Source organism: Lutra lutra, chromosome 3, assembly GCF_902655055.1.
Source record: "Lutra lutra chromosome 3, mLutLut1.2, whole genome shotgun sequence".
Lineage (NCBI taxonomy): Eukaryota > Metazoa > Chordata > Mammalia > Carnivora > Mustelidae > Lutra > Lutra lutra.
In genome coordinates, this window is record NC_062280.1 from 134,114,173 (window position 1) to 134,130,319 (window position 16,147).

A 16,147-nucleotide genomic window follows, 5' to 3' on the forward strand; every position below is an offset into this window, starting at 1 on the left:
TGTCTTTATATTTTGTTAATAATTCTTTAAATTTTATCTTTAACTATATTTACATGTGTCATTTGAAACTCTCTCCTTTATCAGAGAGTTATGCTAGATCTTTGTATGTGTACTAACCAAAACTGACTTATTTTTTCAACCTTGGTTCAATTAAAAAAAAAATTTAAAAGGCAGGACATTAAAATTAGCAGTCTTTAAAAAGACTTTGACCTCATTGCCATCATACTGGACTACCATATTCAAAGTCCAACTCTGGAACACCTAGCTCATCATCAAATGAATACCCTGAAGGGTGCTAAAGGAATAAGCCAAACTACTATTTGTTTTATGTAATTATCTTGGGATCTTCTAGAGGATCATGACCAACATGCCATCTGGAATAGTTGTCTTTGTTGAGGATGGTTTAGTATATTCTACCAGTACCACCTTATATAACCACTTCCTCTGAATCACTTTGGGATGATCATGGCCACACACTTCGAGTTGAGACTGAAGTCCCAAATGCTCTATAGGAGTAGTGAGCTGCTAGGACATTTTGCTTCCTGGCTAGGGCTTAAAATGCTATACATAAATCTCACCACTGTCCCAGAGTAGAAAGCATTCTGGAAAACCAAACCTTTTGAGCACTCCCTCAGTAAGAGTCACTGCCAGAATTTTCTATTTTACTTCCTCATCCTGATCGCGTCTCAAAGACACAGTGCTTTCACCTACTCAAAAAAATCTCTAGATCCTTTAGTGGTATTTAGTACTGAGTCTCTCATCCAATCTGGACATCTCTGATCCGGACTGATACCTTCAGTTTGGCCTTCCTCAGTTTTATAAGCATGGTATAATTTTATTATACCGTTACCACTCACTTTCTCCTCAGTATGGATTCTGTTCCCTGATTGCCTTTATTTCAGTTAGACCAAGTGATGTTTGATACTTGCTGAAATCTGACTAGATCAACCGATCTCTTTACCATCCTCTGCAAACAAATATTTTTCTTCCCCTCTTTTGCCATGCAATGGACTCTTACATTCAGTCTTACTTTACTCTCACTTCAGTCTCAGTTAAGGGCTTTTTCTGTATCTACTAAAAGCCTAGGAAAAATTGATTGCTGTATTTGTGTAGTACCATTCATTCTACTATAGCTCATGGTGCATTGTGAATTATTGGACATTTGTCTCTTTATTCTTTGAGGACAATAACTGTCTGATTCATGTTTTAGATTCTCACAAGCTAGCACGATTCTGGGTTATATTAGGCACTCATTTGAGTTTAATGATTACTCGTTGTGTAATGATTCTTTATATGACATGAGTTTTAAAAATTCAAGAAACACTAAATTCATTCAATTTCCTTTAATGAGTATTTGCTATAAAAAAAGAGGTATAAAGTCCTGTTCCCAAGTCCAAACCACTTATTAATTTAAACCTTGAGTTTTCTGAACTACCCAATTTAAAGTATTTCTGTTTATAACTGAAAGAAAATGTTTTATTGAAATGTTTGAGATAAAAAATATGTTTTGCAAAAAGCATATGGCAAACATTTCAAGAGTACAAAATTGGTTGTAGAAATAACACAATTTACTGGTAAACCCACATTGTATTAGAAATGTGCAAAGCCTTTCGAAGTAAAAGTTTTGTTATTTTTTAGTACTGAGCACCCATTTTTATAACTTAGTTTCTCATGAGAGGTACCTGTTTGCATACATTTTATCTATCTCTTAGATTCAAGGCTCAATCTTCTCAATGGAATATGAGATTTAAATTGTAATAAATCCATTGACAAGAATTTTCTTTGGTGGATTCCAAAGTTAGCCAGAATTTTAAATTTCAAGATATAAAAACCTGTATGCAAGGTGTTCTATTTCCTTCAGTTCCTATCCTACAGAAGATTAACCCCACAATTTCATTCAGAGAAAAAAAGATGAAATTTGTATTCAGAACTGTTCAATGATTGCTTTTTTTGTGCTGGTGGTTCATTTCCTGAAGTCAGTATAGCTCTCATAATTTTCTTTTAAAATCAGATTATTCATTTAGCGTTGAATAAACTTTGTTTTCTGGTTGCTGGAATTTTCATTGAGAACGACCTTCTCTTGATCGTCTTCTAGATCCTGATAGGAAGAAAAGAGAATGCATAAATTGTAAATGTGATAAAACTTTAGAATTTAACAATGTGGTATTCTGTGCATGACTGTATCTATAAAGACCATCATTTCTTTTTTTTTTTTAATTTTTTTATTTTTTTCAGCATAACAGTATTCATTATTTTTGCACCACACCCAGTGCTCCATGCAATCCGTGCCCTCTACAATACCCACCACCTGGTGCCCCCAACCTCCCACCCCCCACCCCTTCAAAATTCTCAGATCGTTTTTCAGAGTCCATAGTCTCTCATGGTTCACCTCCCCTTCCAATTTCCCTCAACTCCCTTCTCCTCTCCATCTCCCCTTGTCCTCCATGCTATTTGTTATGCTCCACAAATAAGTGAAACCATATGATAATTGAATCTCTCTGCTTGACTTATTTCACTCAGCATAATCTCTTCCAGTCCCGTCCATGTTGCTACAAAACTTGGGGATTCATCCTTTCTTTCTTTTTTTTTTTTTACAGCTTTATAAACATATATTTTTATCCCCAGGGGTACAGGTCTGTGAATCGCCAGGTTTACACACTTCACAACACTCACCATAGCACATACCCTCCCCAATATCCATAACCCCACCCCCTCTCCCAACCCCCTCCCCCCATCAACCCTCAGTTTGTTTTGTGAGATTAAGAGTCACTTATGGTTTGTCTCCCTCCCAATCCCATCTTGTTTCATTTACTCTTCTCCTACCCCCTCGACCCCCCATGTTGCATCTCCTCTCCCTCATATCAGGGAGATCATATGATAGTTGTCTTTCTCCGATTGACTTATTTCGCTAAGCATGATACCCTCTAGTTCCATCCACGTCGTTGCAAATGGCAAGATTTCATTTCTTTTGATAAGACCATCATTTCTTATTGTAATAAACATTAGATTATGTTTCCAAGTCATATCCTCTGTTTATGATGATAAAATCAAGGTTATCTTTTGATCAAAAGTATATGAAAATAGTAATTTAAAATCTGAGGATTTTAGTTGTTTTAAAAATTTGGATGGATTAGGATGTTTAGAAGAACTCTATGATAAAACCTTCAGTTAGAAATTATTTGTGCAATTGATTTTTAATTTCAAATGTCTGTATGGGACTGGCTTAAAATCAGATATGTCTATAATGCATTTATAAGCCTTGTGATTTCTTTTGACTATTAATATGAATTATTTTATAAGTTCCAAACTTATAATTTGTTCTAAGTTCTGCATGAAAAATCTTTGATAATTTAATGTGTTAGAATGCAAGATAACCTAAGTGAAAGATTAGAAAATGCACATAACTATAGTTATGAAGAAAATTATGGTGTGTGGGTGATACATACATGTGTATAATCTACATATTATATCAAAATTTTGTATAAAGTTATATTAATAACTTTATGTGTATTAATTTGCTTATGTTTCAGACTTTAGTCTGATCTCAAATAATAACAGTTTAGAGAGCTCAAGCTCAGTAGCAACCAACTTTTGCATGGCTCAAACTCATGGATAGCTTTTCAACTTAACTCTACTTGAGTCTACCTCAGTGCATCCAAAAATCTAGCAGTTTGCATGTGTATAATTGCCTTTCCTTTAACATTTGTTATTCTTAGATTTTACTAATAATGCAGAGCGTGAATAATTTCTTTTCTGATTTTTATCAAAATACTTTGCCTCAAATTTGCTAACTTTTCTCCCTAAAAGACAACAAAGTCCAATAAAATATATTAAAACCCTATCCTTTGGCTTCTCTTAACATAATAAAACATGTATCCCATACATTTACCTTGAACTCTTTTGTTGGCTTGTATCTTCCTCACAGGCGTGTCTAAAATTAAATAGTTGTAGTTAGAAATACTTTGAAATTATGGCTAACCTCAGACAAGAGACCGTAAGTAAGGAAAAGTATAAAGTTTTAAGATAAGCATCACTTAAATATGTAGATTTTCTTTTAGAACAGTGAGAGTTTTTCATAGGCCATAGACAATTGTTTTCCATAATCATGAATGCTCCCTATTTGCAAAACATTGTTTCATTATGGCATTTGGAGCCCCACACAATGTGTCATTTTTGCATGGAGTAAGTGACTTACAGGACTTTTCACCTTTCTTATAGAAAGCATTGATTTCTTATAAAGGGATATATAACATTATATAAAGTTTAGCAGAAGCATCTTCTCAGAGATATCCAGTCATTTCTCCAGTTATTCCTACTTGTGACATATCAGATTTCTGCCTAAAATTCTCCTTGTGAATTAATTCATGATTACCTTGCAGAACATGAGGACAACAAATAGCATCGGCCTAATAACTCTAGAAATATAATTTTACACAATTCAAGAAATGTGTGCCAACTTACTCCTAAATTTAACTTTAATCCTACAAAACCATTTATAAAATGAACTAGTTAAAAATAATAAAAGCATTCTTATTTACGAATATCAAATGTTTCATAACTGTAGGTTTTTGTTGTTAGAGTTCCAGAATATTTCCCAATTCCTTGTTTTTCTTTAACTCATCAGGAAGACCTAATTCACATTGTCACTATGCTATCAGATGCTTAAGATCAAGGAGTAAATGTGGTTTCTACAGTAACTTCATTTTTCTGCTTACCTTTAAATTTTTTTCTCTAAATTTTTACTTTTTGCTTTTATATATTAACTATACACAATAATCAGGTCAAAATTTTTCTATTATATACATTTTTTCAATTCTCTGAAATTCTGTTAAAAAGGAAAGCAAAAAACTACCACCAACAGTAATGTTGGCTGTATGTCACCAAGAAACATTTTAAAAATATTTGAATAAGTTTGTTTCCATGTGGTGCATTTCCAACATGTTTTTTTCACACAAAATATAAGATGGATGACCATTTATAATATTATGTTAATACTATAATACAGAACTATAGAAAACCTCATTAGATTGGAAAATAGGGGAAGGTTTGAGATAGGATTATTATAGGATATGCTCCAATTGATACATTTTCATTAACTTCAGGTTTATTTGATAGCAAAATAAAGGCTTACAAAAAAAAAAAGATGGATCCAATTTTCATCAGTGATTTAGACTATTTACAGTAAATTTATTTTTTTATTTTTTTAATATTTTATTTATTTATTTGAGAGAGAGTGAGGGAGAGAGAGAGAGAAGGAGCAGGGGGAGGAGCAAAGGAAAAGGGAGAAGCAGACTCCCTGTGAGCAGGGACCTTGATGTGGGGCTCCATCACGGGACCCTGGGATCATGACTGGAACTGAAGGTCGATGCCCGACTAAGCCACCCAGGCGCCCCTATAATGGACTTATTGAATGCCAAATAACAGTTATAGTATAATTTAAAATATGGTCACAGAAGTGTTTACAACATTACATTTCAAAACAATCACTTACACTCAGATTTTCTTTCATAAACTTGGTGGCATCCAATTAATGAACATCCATTAAGTAATTTATTAAATTATTACTATTTTGCTATGGTACTAGTAAAATAAGAAGTATTAATTGTGACAAAAAATATCTTTAGAAGAAAGCCTAAATAAAGTGCAGAAAATCAGATTTGTCCCCAGTGGCTGTCTGCTATCTTAAAATAAAGGAGAGTTGTATCAGGTTATGCTTGGAGAAGCAAAATATGGCAAGATAAACCAATCCTATGAATGATCCCACATAAATGTTCCACGCTACCATGTTTCATGAAACATCCAAAATGCTTCAGCCCAGTTATTTATAAGCCTTTGAATATTTATATGGCTCTCAGAAATTTAAATTAGGTGTAAAATATTACTTTCTTAAGTTTATCTCATATAAGTTTATTATGTAAATATAACTGACGTGATACTGATAATAGTTCACATTACTGGGAGCCTGTATTTGCTGAGCATTATTCCAAGTGCTTTCCATACATTAAGACATAGGTAACATTAGCAGCCTCATCTTCAGATGAAGAAACCAAAGCAAAGAAAGAATCAACTTACTTAAGTAGTTTGAGTTGGAGCCCAAATCAAAAGCCACACCTACAAGCTGATCCTTATTCTCCACACAGGCTTTACATGTTATATTGGCAGATATATCAAAATCATCCAAAATGGCATCTTTTTTGTTCCTTTCTCTATAGGTTGATATTCTCCCTTAATTACTTTAGTAGTTTCAGTAAATGTAGCCTTACCTAAGATAAGTGTGAAATTCTAAGCATTTCATGAGAACATTTTTTGAGTTAAGGGCTCTGAAGTACTTCAGTGATGAATCACAATATTGGTACCAAAAGGACCACGTAGCCATGTTACTAGACATGACTAAAATAATTGAGGAATATGCTCAATTCATAAAAATGTACTATATGCACCACTGTGAACAGTCTAGATTGGAAACTCCAAACTTTGCGATGAGGACTGTGGTTGGGATAGAGGTCAATTATCTATATTCTGAAAGAACAAAGGCCAGTTTTGCGTAATGTGACCTTTATTCACAGCAGATTCTTTGTAAATAAGTATCTCAGGATATAGACCCTTGTAACTTGGTGATGACCCACTGATTTTATAGGACGAGAAAAAAAGTACCATGTCCAACTAGTGTTCAGATACTAGTAACTTTACTGCTTATGTTGTCTTTATGATGTGACAATAACCCTTGAAATGTTTTGAAAAACCTTAGAAATGTTTTAATAAAAACTTACGATGTGGTATTGTGAAAGTTAATGCTTTAAAGACATATAGAGAAACCAAATATTGGGAATTAAAGGAATCAACCCTCTGGGATAGAAGAAACAGTACTTAAAGAAAGATTTCATTAAATAAAATTAAAATATCGTATTCTTGTAGCAGACATATTTTCTTTTGCCTGAAGTTATTGTTATGTACTTAATTCCTTGTTTATCATCAACTTGTTAAGTGGGCCTTATTAAAGAGAAGAAAACATACTTACCTGAAGTTTAAGCCTAAATAAAGTAAAGCAGTGTGTGTGTGTATATATATATATATATATATATATATACACATATATGTATAGCTACTAAATGATTCATTCTCTAGAAAGCACTGCCATTCTACAAAGCTGCTTACTATGGTAAGGACTTAAAAAAAAAAGAATTCAATTTAATCTTCATAATATCTTCCCCTCTTCTTTCATATCCCTGCTTTCCTAGCAGAAGGTTAAACATTCGTGGGTAGAGGAGTGAATTCTGTATTAGATCATACAGAAAACCTTGGTTCTTTTATGGCTCTGGCTGTGTCACACACTCCCTGCAGTCTGAAAGGAAATCTTGTATTTTTCAGACACATATTTTTCTCTTGAGGGGAAATTCAATCATTGGTTCAATAAAATTATTTATTTTTACGATCTCGGAACAGTCTCAACACTATATAGAAATTTTAACTAGGTTAAAATAAAGAATAAAGAAACAATTGCCTATAATATGTATGGTTCTGAGAGAATTTATATCTTCTTAAACATAGGGATACAATTTAAGCAGAAAAGCCATCTAGGATGATATTTTGAATAAATACCAAACTGCAGTTGTGTTTCTGAATTCATAGCATATTTCAGGAAGTGTATTTGATTATTCTGAGTAATTTCAATACTTGTTTCTCTAAAGCAATTTGTCATCTAAATATTTTTGTTGTTAGTAAAATGAACTAGAAGTTCATTTATTCAAATGCCAATTACTCAAATTATATTTTATTAGCATTTACTGTTTCTTCAAATAATTGTTTAGAGTTTGTCTAAGATTTTGAATTCTTTTTTTTTTCTCCTTTGCTTTTAAAAGTAGGTCCTTTTAATGCCATAGACAGAGAACATTCCATACTTTAAAGATTAATTTCATATGCAAAATAAATTCCATCTCCAGGTATAGATTATCACCCCAACTGTTAGAAGAAACAGATATCCATTCTCAAGAATGTAGTTTGGAAAAGAAAATTACTAAATGCACTTGTTTTTTTGCTAGATCTATGCACTTAAAAAAAAAATCCGTAAACATGCCTTTTATTATTGTTCTGGGGGCAGTGAATATGTTTTTTTAAATGTAAAAAGTATGTCAATTTGGGCTTCTTTAACAACTACCACTTTAAAAAGTATTCCCCTGTCAGATACTTAAAATATTCTTATGATTATCTGTATCAAAGAAAAAAATATTCATTGCTCCCCAAGTTCTATATCATAGAACTTTTTAAAGACTGTTTAAACTAGTAATCATTTCTCCGTTATTGTTATTTAAACTCGTGGTGAACCAATCAATCCCTTAAGACAACAGAACATGTTGTCTTTTTCAACCTTATTAAAAGAAAAACCTGAATGTTCAGTCTTTAAAAAGTTGAGGAACTCAGTCTCCAGAACCTGTTAAGCGGGTTAGTTGTTTCCCTTTTACTAACCTCCCTGAAGCAGTCTTTTAATTTCTTCATCTTCAAATAAATGACCATCACCACCTTCAATGAATTTGGTGACCTTGGTGACCTCTGAGAGGATACACGTTTATAGCAGAAATTGGTTTATGTAATAAAAACACAGAACACTTGATATGCTATATAACAGCATCTGGCTAACAATGAGTTCCACACCAACACTTGATTCCTTCTCCAGTTTTGGTGCTGTTTTTGAACAATATATAACAAATATATTAATAAAACAATCAATGTGATTGTTGTTTGAGTTTCATTCTCTATCTCTGGGCATCTTTCCTATGTTGGTGTGGAATTTGAACAGAAGAATGAGATAGAATAGAAAATATGTTAAAAACCTCAAAGATTATTTTAGACTTTGAAACAGCTTAGGTCAAGTCACATTCTTATTTTTCTAGACATGCTGACCTTCTTGAAACAATTTCTTCAAAGTTTCTTCTGTTTCTCCACCGCCAGTAGAAATCCTAGTGTATTTTATTTCAGGACCTGAAAGAAAGACAATTTTTTAAAAAAGTCTAAAATAGCAGTAGGCAAACATCCACTCTAAAGGGGCAGATAGACTTTATAGGCCCTATAACTTGTGTTGCCGCTATTTAAATAGTCATTCTAGGGGAAAAACCGTTATAGACATTATACAAAGGGATGGTCACCCTGGGTTCCAATAGAACTTTACTAAGTAGGTGGCACAGGCCATAGTTGCTGACTGCTCATTTAAATGAATAGTTGTGAAATAGCTGAATTCAGAATTTTTTTTTTTAAAGATTTTATTTATTTATTTGACAGACAGAGATCACAAACAGGCAGAGAGGCAGGCAGAGAGAGAGGAGGAAGCAGGCTCCCCGCTGAGCAGAGAGCCCGATGTGGGGCTTGATCTCAGGACCCTGGGATCCTGACCTGAGCCGAAGGCAGAGGCTTTAACCCACTGAGCCACCCAGGTGCCCCTGAATTCAGAATTTTAAATTAATTCATTGGTGGGAGACTGATACAGAGGCTTACTAAAATTAGAGATCTGTTGTCTTATATCAACTTTCATATATTTTGGTATATAGATGTGTAGACCTTAAGCTAAACAGGAAATCAAAGGAGGGAATGGTTTTTCTTCTAAGATTTATTAACTCATTGATAAATGGCAAAGCGAAAATATTATATAATATGTATGAGTCTGCATAGTAAAAAACATACTCATAGATTTGTCCACAAATTCCAATTCAGAGAAAAACATAGATTGCATATTTAGGATAACATTATTTCTGCCAAAAAGAAATAACTTCAGTAGCCACCATGAAAATGACTTAGTCAATTTCTCTCATGATTCTTATAGAGAGAGATATTTTAAGATTTGCTATGGTTTTACTTTTATAATTCAGGCATAGTTCCATGTACGGAATCAAGTTTACCTGTAATGATTCGTTCTTCCCTTGTCTCTTTTTCAGTTATTTCCACAGGCACTCCATCAATGATTTTAGTGTATTTTTTAATAATTGGCTCTAAAAGTAGGGGAAGAAAAATGCATTTGATGTATCCCCTTATGGATACATAAGCTAGACATTTTAATGATTAAATATATTTCTCAAAACAGTACCACTTAGAATTCAATCATAATCATTTTGGGGACATATCTCAAATAGATTCAGATCAACAAATATCTAAATAGTAGAGCTATGTCCTGAATCTTGGGTGAGGGAGAGAGCCAACTGGCAAGTTAACTCTCCATGTCATACTCTCATACTTGTTTTCTGACTGTGGAATGAGTATTAGTAAGAATCCAGGGAATTCTACATCATTAGAGTGGGAGCCCTATCATCAGTCTCCGCAGTGATTTATTAGCCAATCTTAACACAATGGCTGTTTTTTCTTCTAAGTCCAATAGATTACTTTGTATTGACATTATTGTTATTCTATTTCCTAATCGTCACTGGCGTATGCACAGTAATGACGGTTTTGTTGGACCTGGTGACTTAATGGATAAATTAACTCCAAGTAGTTAAAAACTACTTTAACTTCATTAAAGGTAAATTGTATTTTATTTGATTGGAAGAAAACAAAAACAAAAACAAAACAAAAACCTCACCTAGCAGGAAAAGCCCATAAATGAGACGAATATTCCCACAATTTAAATAAAACAAAAGCCAAGAGAAAACAGATGCTCAACATATTTAACCCAACACTGTTTCAAAATAATCCCAGTGATCCTAACTAGGCTTTAGGAATACATATAACGCACCTCCATGAATCACTTCAGTTACTGTTTCACCTTCTTTAAACAGTCTGAACTCAGGTTCACCTTCAATTTTGACCTTTGATATTGTGGGTCCTGAGGTATTGTTTTAGGAGACAAATTATCATGTTAAAACAGTTCTTAAACTTTCGCAGAACAGGAAATTTATTTCACCATTTGGTGTTACTGAAACGTCAAAGTGGTTTCAGGCTTTATGAAATCAGTTTTAAACATTTCCCATTGTCTTCAAATTAGGCAGTATTTATGAGAACAAATGACAGTCTATTGGTGTGCTGCTAAAATTACTTTCATCTGTTTCAGTGTTTAGCATAAACCTGTCCATTTATTCATAGTCATAAGGTAGGATCAAACAAGATACTATGTACTTTGTGAATCATACAGTATGTACGAAATTGAATTGCTCTCATGATAACTAGTGTAGATCTTACTTTACTATACTGGTATCATTGATCACTCCTTATTAAATTTAATTTAATTTTTAACTACTCAGTATTGTATACTTTTTATCAGATGGGCATAAGACTGAAATTAAAAAAAGATCTCAACTTCATGTCTATATTTCAGATGCTGAATTTCAGGTTTTATGGGGAAATGGATTTGAGTACTTACCTTATATATGAAAATGATGCAAAAATTTACTGATTAATAATTAAACAGTCCTTCAAATGCAAGAGTTAAACAAATGTTGCATTTGACTTACAAAATGATTTCACTTCCAGAGAAAATCATTTTGAATGTTAGAAAGCTGATTACTACATTAGTTAACCAAGACTATTTCATAGAGAAGGAAAGTAAAGTTCAGTACATTTAACTCATACTATAACACCCTTTAACAGTTGAATATCACTGTATTTGCTTATCTTTGAGTGGATTTATTTGCTTGTCCAGAAATTGTTAATGTACACCGTTACCCAGAATTAGTCTAAAACAATCTAAAATAGTGAAAACAATTGTTCTTTCAAATAAGGAGTGCTTCATACCGTACTATTGATCTATGGGATCAAGGGATATTGAGAATCAAATGCAAGGCCAGGTTTTTAAGGTTAAGGGATTTCAAAAGGAAAATACCCTTAAGGAGTTTAAGAACAAGAAATGAGTTAATAAAATATCCGAATCGACATTTCTTTGGAAGAGCCTAAACTGAAATTTCAGAAACACTCTCTTTCATTATGGACTATGAAGGCAGGGATTTTTATCAAATCTTTTTTTCATATTTACTCCCTGCACCTAAGAGAATGCCCAGCACAGTAATAAGATGTTCATTAAGTATTTGTTGAAATGAATTTCAGTTGATTTATTCTTAATTCTATAATCTGGTTAAAAACATTATAAGAAACATCTTAAAATTGTGTTTTAGAGCCTAATACATTTATAAAGAATTCAAGAATTGTCAAGGAAGCTGCAAAAGTTCGATGAGAAGGGAACTCCAGTAGCAATCTTAGAGCTGGACAATTGTAAATAGCTGCCACAATAATTACTTGTTGCCTTCAGTATGTTACACAGAAGTAAAACTTCTGAGTTTTTGGACTGAAGACTTTTAACACATAGATAACAATAAAAATGACCCCATTTTTCATCCTGTTCCCTTTATAGGAAGAACCCAGGTAGGACTGATGCTTCACTGTGTTCCTAATTGAAGAAAGATTAATACAGTAGATTCCCACAGACAAAGATTGAGAAGATAAATGGGTTGAATGAAGAAGCTTGAAAGAAAAGGTAGGAATCTTTGAAAATAAGAAGAGCACATGTGAATGATTTTGATTATAGAAACTGTGTACAATTGATGACACCAAATATTAGGGGATCTAATTTTAAAAACAGTACGAGAATGTTAAAATCAAGTGTATTACCAAGAATCATTTGATCACTTTTTATTAAAATCATCAAGAAACATTTTGTCAACAAAAATTTCAATGATTTAATTTCTTAAGACACGAAGTTCTCATCAAAATATAAAAGCAATCAAATGACCATAGGTAAAGTTTTTTTTTTTTTAATAAGCACAGATTTCAATATTAGGTCTCAAGAAGAAATTAAAATATGGATGACTAATTAGCTAGGAAATAAATTTTGCATACAAGCTTCCAATATCTAGTTGTAAATCATGGCTTGCCTTTAAAAAAATAGACAAAAATACTCAAGAAACTGCCATCTCAGTTCGGAGAATGAGAAGAAATTTCAAAATCAAAGAAATTTAAAATAAGAGTTTTTTTGAGATTCAACTGAAAACATGATTTTTTCCTTTTTTGGAAGACCATTTATATACTTCTTACAGACTAAAGAAGAAAGCTTAGTCTTTTCTCTGTGGCAAGTCACCCCATTAAGATGCTTAGACATAAGGTCCGACCTTTGGTAATAATTAAAATACATGAATCGAGGGTGGCGTCAAAGATGTTGGGTAGAGTTGGCTAAAATAGACAGTAAGTGTAGAAGTTCAGGACTATAATTAATAATTCTAAGGTTTGACTCATGGCACCAAATACTTATTCCTTCTTCTGTTTCTGGTGGTCTAATTTAAAAATATGTCATATGTGGTTCTAATTTTAAACTCTTTCATCAATGTATAGCTTCAGGGCTCTCTTAGGTCATTGAATGAAAAATGCCTGCACTTTTTGGAAGAGCTTTTATAACAAGAAATCATTTGGGGAGATTGGAGATAAAACTACAAAAGAAATTTAAAAAAAAAAAAGGAGTCTAACTGAAGTAGGAAAAAAAAAAGAACAAAAAAAAAGCTCGGGATTTATTATTTGTTTGTTTGTATGCTTATTTATTTATCTGGGTACTAGTGTGAATGCAATGGCCAATTAGGTTCAAATGAAATCAAGTACAAGCAAATGTACTGAAAGTATTAGGAATGCACCATCTACTCTGCTAAATAATTTGCATTCCGCATTCTGCAATTACATGAGCATGCCACTGGTATAGAAATATTTAGCATGTTAGTTTCAAAAAGAATGTAGATACATTCATAGATATCAGTCTATTATTTGAATTTTTTTTTTTTTTACAATAAAAGGAACCATGATTTTTACCTTCAGTTTTGATAATAGGCTGAAGACTGCCTTCAATCACTTTAATTTTTGGTTCCACAACTTTGGTTATAATTTTAGTTGCTGAAAGTATAGAAAGTGGAACATAAATGATGTTTACATAAAAACAACCTGAACTAAATTGTCCTTTTTTTTTTTTCTTTAATCATTGTTGGGTACTGAGGTATAAGTTGCAATAATATGTTAAGGCCATCAGATACAGGAAATATTCATGGTACATTATCTATTTATCTTCTCATGTCCAGATGGTGTACTCTAAAGTCCAGTGACTTGGGTTTGTTCCAGTGAAATATATACACACTAAGTGAAGAATGCTGTCTAGAAATCTGTAATTTTGAACTGCACCACTAAAGCTCTTTACCTTCTTTTGTACTTCTTGAAAATATTGGCTGCATAGCAACAGAAGACAAATAAACATGATTAATTTCATGCAATTCATAATATCTTAAATTGCATTGTTGGATTCTTTCTCAAAAGACAAACTTGAAAGACAAAGACAAAATATTTTTCCATGCATCTGATAACAGTGATATAGAAAGGAAAATATGAAAAATAGTTCAGAATAATTACAAGTAAAAAATAAATTTCAGCCAGCCAAATATGAGCTCTATGCAACAAACATGATATGATCAGTATTTATCAGCTAAAATGTCTTTAACTTTCAGCTTTAATATCATGATCATTTTTTAAAAGATTTTATTTATTTGGGAGAGAGAGTGAGTGAGAGAGAGAGAAGGGGAAGGGGCAGGGAGAGAGGAAAATCTTCCTCTGAGCTGGGAGCCTGACATGGGGCTCAATCCCAGGACCCTGAGATCATGACCTGAGCTGAAGGCATCTAGATGCTTAACTGACTGAGCCACCCAGGTACCCTCTATCACAATCATTTTTTTTTAATTTAAAAGTATGTATTTTAAATGTGTCATTTACCCAACTAAGACAATAATATGCAAAATTTATTTAAAATAGGAAACTATTGGTTTGGCTTTTGGTTTTACAGATAAACTGGAAATGTGCCTCTGGAGCCATTCATCCAGGGCTACTGGCTTTTTGTCATTTCTAATTAGAAGCCTTAAAAGATAGCTCCATTAGACAGTGGGGCTGTGCTAAAGCTAACTGTGCAATCACAACAGATTGTGTTGACACATTAGAGGTGAGATGTTAGCACAGTTTGGGTTTCTGTCACATTCTCACCTCAGGCTTCTGAAATGTCAACTTTTTAAAATTCATATGGGGTCTAGATCTTAATTACGACTATGGTTCAGTCATATCAAATTTTTTATTTTGAAATCTTAAATTATGAAGCTCTAAAATATATCAAATCTAGGCATCCAATTACTGATCCTACAAGTGGTCATGCCACAGAGGAACCTTTCCATGAAGGCCAAATCCACAGAGGTTTCTGCCTCTACTATCAAAATGGGTTAATTACTTTTACCTTAAGTTTTTACCTCTTATTAAGGAACTTGAAGTGTAGGATATTTAGTTGGTTGGTAGTTTTGTTTCAATCTTGCTTGCCTGAAGAATTAAATAGTTTTGACAGGTTCCGGACTGGGGATTAAACACTGATTTTATTCTACTCTACCTCAATTGTTACATATTCAACGATGCATATGATAGAGCTCTTTGCCCCCATACAATTGAAATGTATGGTATTTTGGGGACAAGAATAATATGTAGCAAGGAAATTAAAGAAGTTTTAGAGACAAGTCAATGAAGGAACACAAAAATGGAATCTTAGGTTTAATTGCACTCTACCTCTATTTGAAGTTCTTCTAAACAGCAACACGCCCATCTGGGCAGGGGTTAAAGAAACATCCGGCATTGGAATGTAAATCTCAGAGCTGTTTCAAGAGCTTTGAGTAGATAGACAAGGTTTATTGGATTTGCATGATTTCATAAAATATAATTTATTTTCTGTGAGTGCAGATCCAATTTTAATAGAGGAAAATAAAGCAATTGTAAGATTCTGGCTCATGGAGCAAAGTATTTCATTGGCCTATGTAGAAGGTAGTGGACCTATCATGGGTAAAGTAGGAAAGGTAAAGAAATGAGAAAGATGACATAACATTTCTGATGAATAGAGCCCATAATGATTCTTTTATTTATTTTAAAATATATACAAGATTGAACACTTCCATACTGGAATTTATACAATGTTGAATCATATCTATTCCATCTCAATCTTTAAAATAGTACTGAGCTGGCCTGATACTGGATTTGCTTATGTTACTATTATACAACTGAAATCAGGAAGAGCAGCAGACATTTTGTTTTGCTCCTTACATTGCCTTCATTCTTCCATATCTAGTGTAAATCCTGAAGAAAAAATTTTTTAACTCAATAACAGAATGCTCAGAGTATAAAGCAG

The 16,147-nt window shown here is 32.9% G+C and overlaps 1 protein-coding gene across 8 annotated transcripts in view; it reads right to left on the reverse strand.

Annotated features, from left to right (window-relative positions):
* Positions 1-1,328: 1,328 nt before the first annotated feature.
* Positions 1,329-16,147, reverse strand: part of POSTN (periostin) — a 34,298-nt gene continuing 19,479 nt past the window's right edge. Inside the window, exons 17-23 of one of the 8 annotated variants that reach the window (XM_047723233.1) lie at positions 13,762-13,842; positions 10,715-10,804; positions 9,888-9,977; positions 8,899-8,976; positions 8,464-8,547; positions 3,890-3,931; positions 1,329-2,098 (exon numbers count right to left, since the gene is read on the reverse strand). In XM_047723233.1, the coding sequence (XP_047579189.1) occupies positions 2,061-2,098; positions 3,890-3,931; positions 8,464-8,547; positions 8,899-8,976; positions 9,888-9,977; positions 10,715-10,804; positions 13,762-13,842 (503 nt within the window). In that variant the 3' untranslated portion in view covers positions 1,329-2,060. The remainder of the gene's footprint in view (positions 2,099-3,889; positions 3,932-8,463; positions 8,548-8,898; positions 8,977-9,887; positions 9,978-10,714; positions 10,805-13,761; positions 13,843-16,147) is intronic. The other 7 variants (XM_047723226.1, XM_047723234.1, XM_047723228.1 and 4 more) reach the window with 7 other exon arrangements.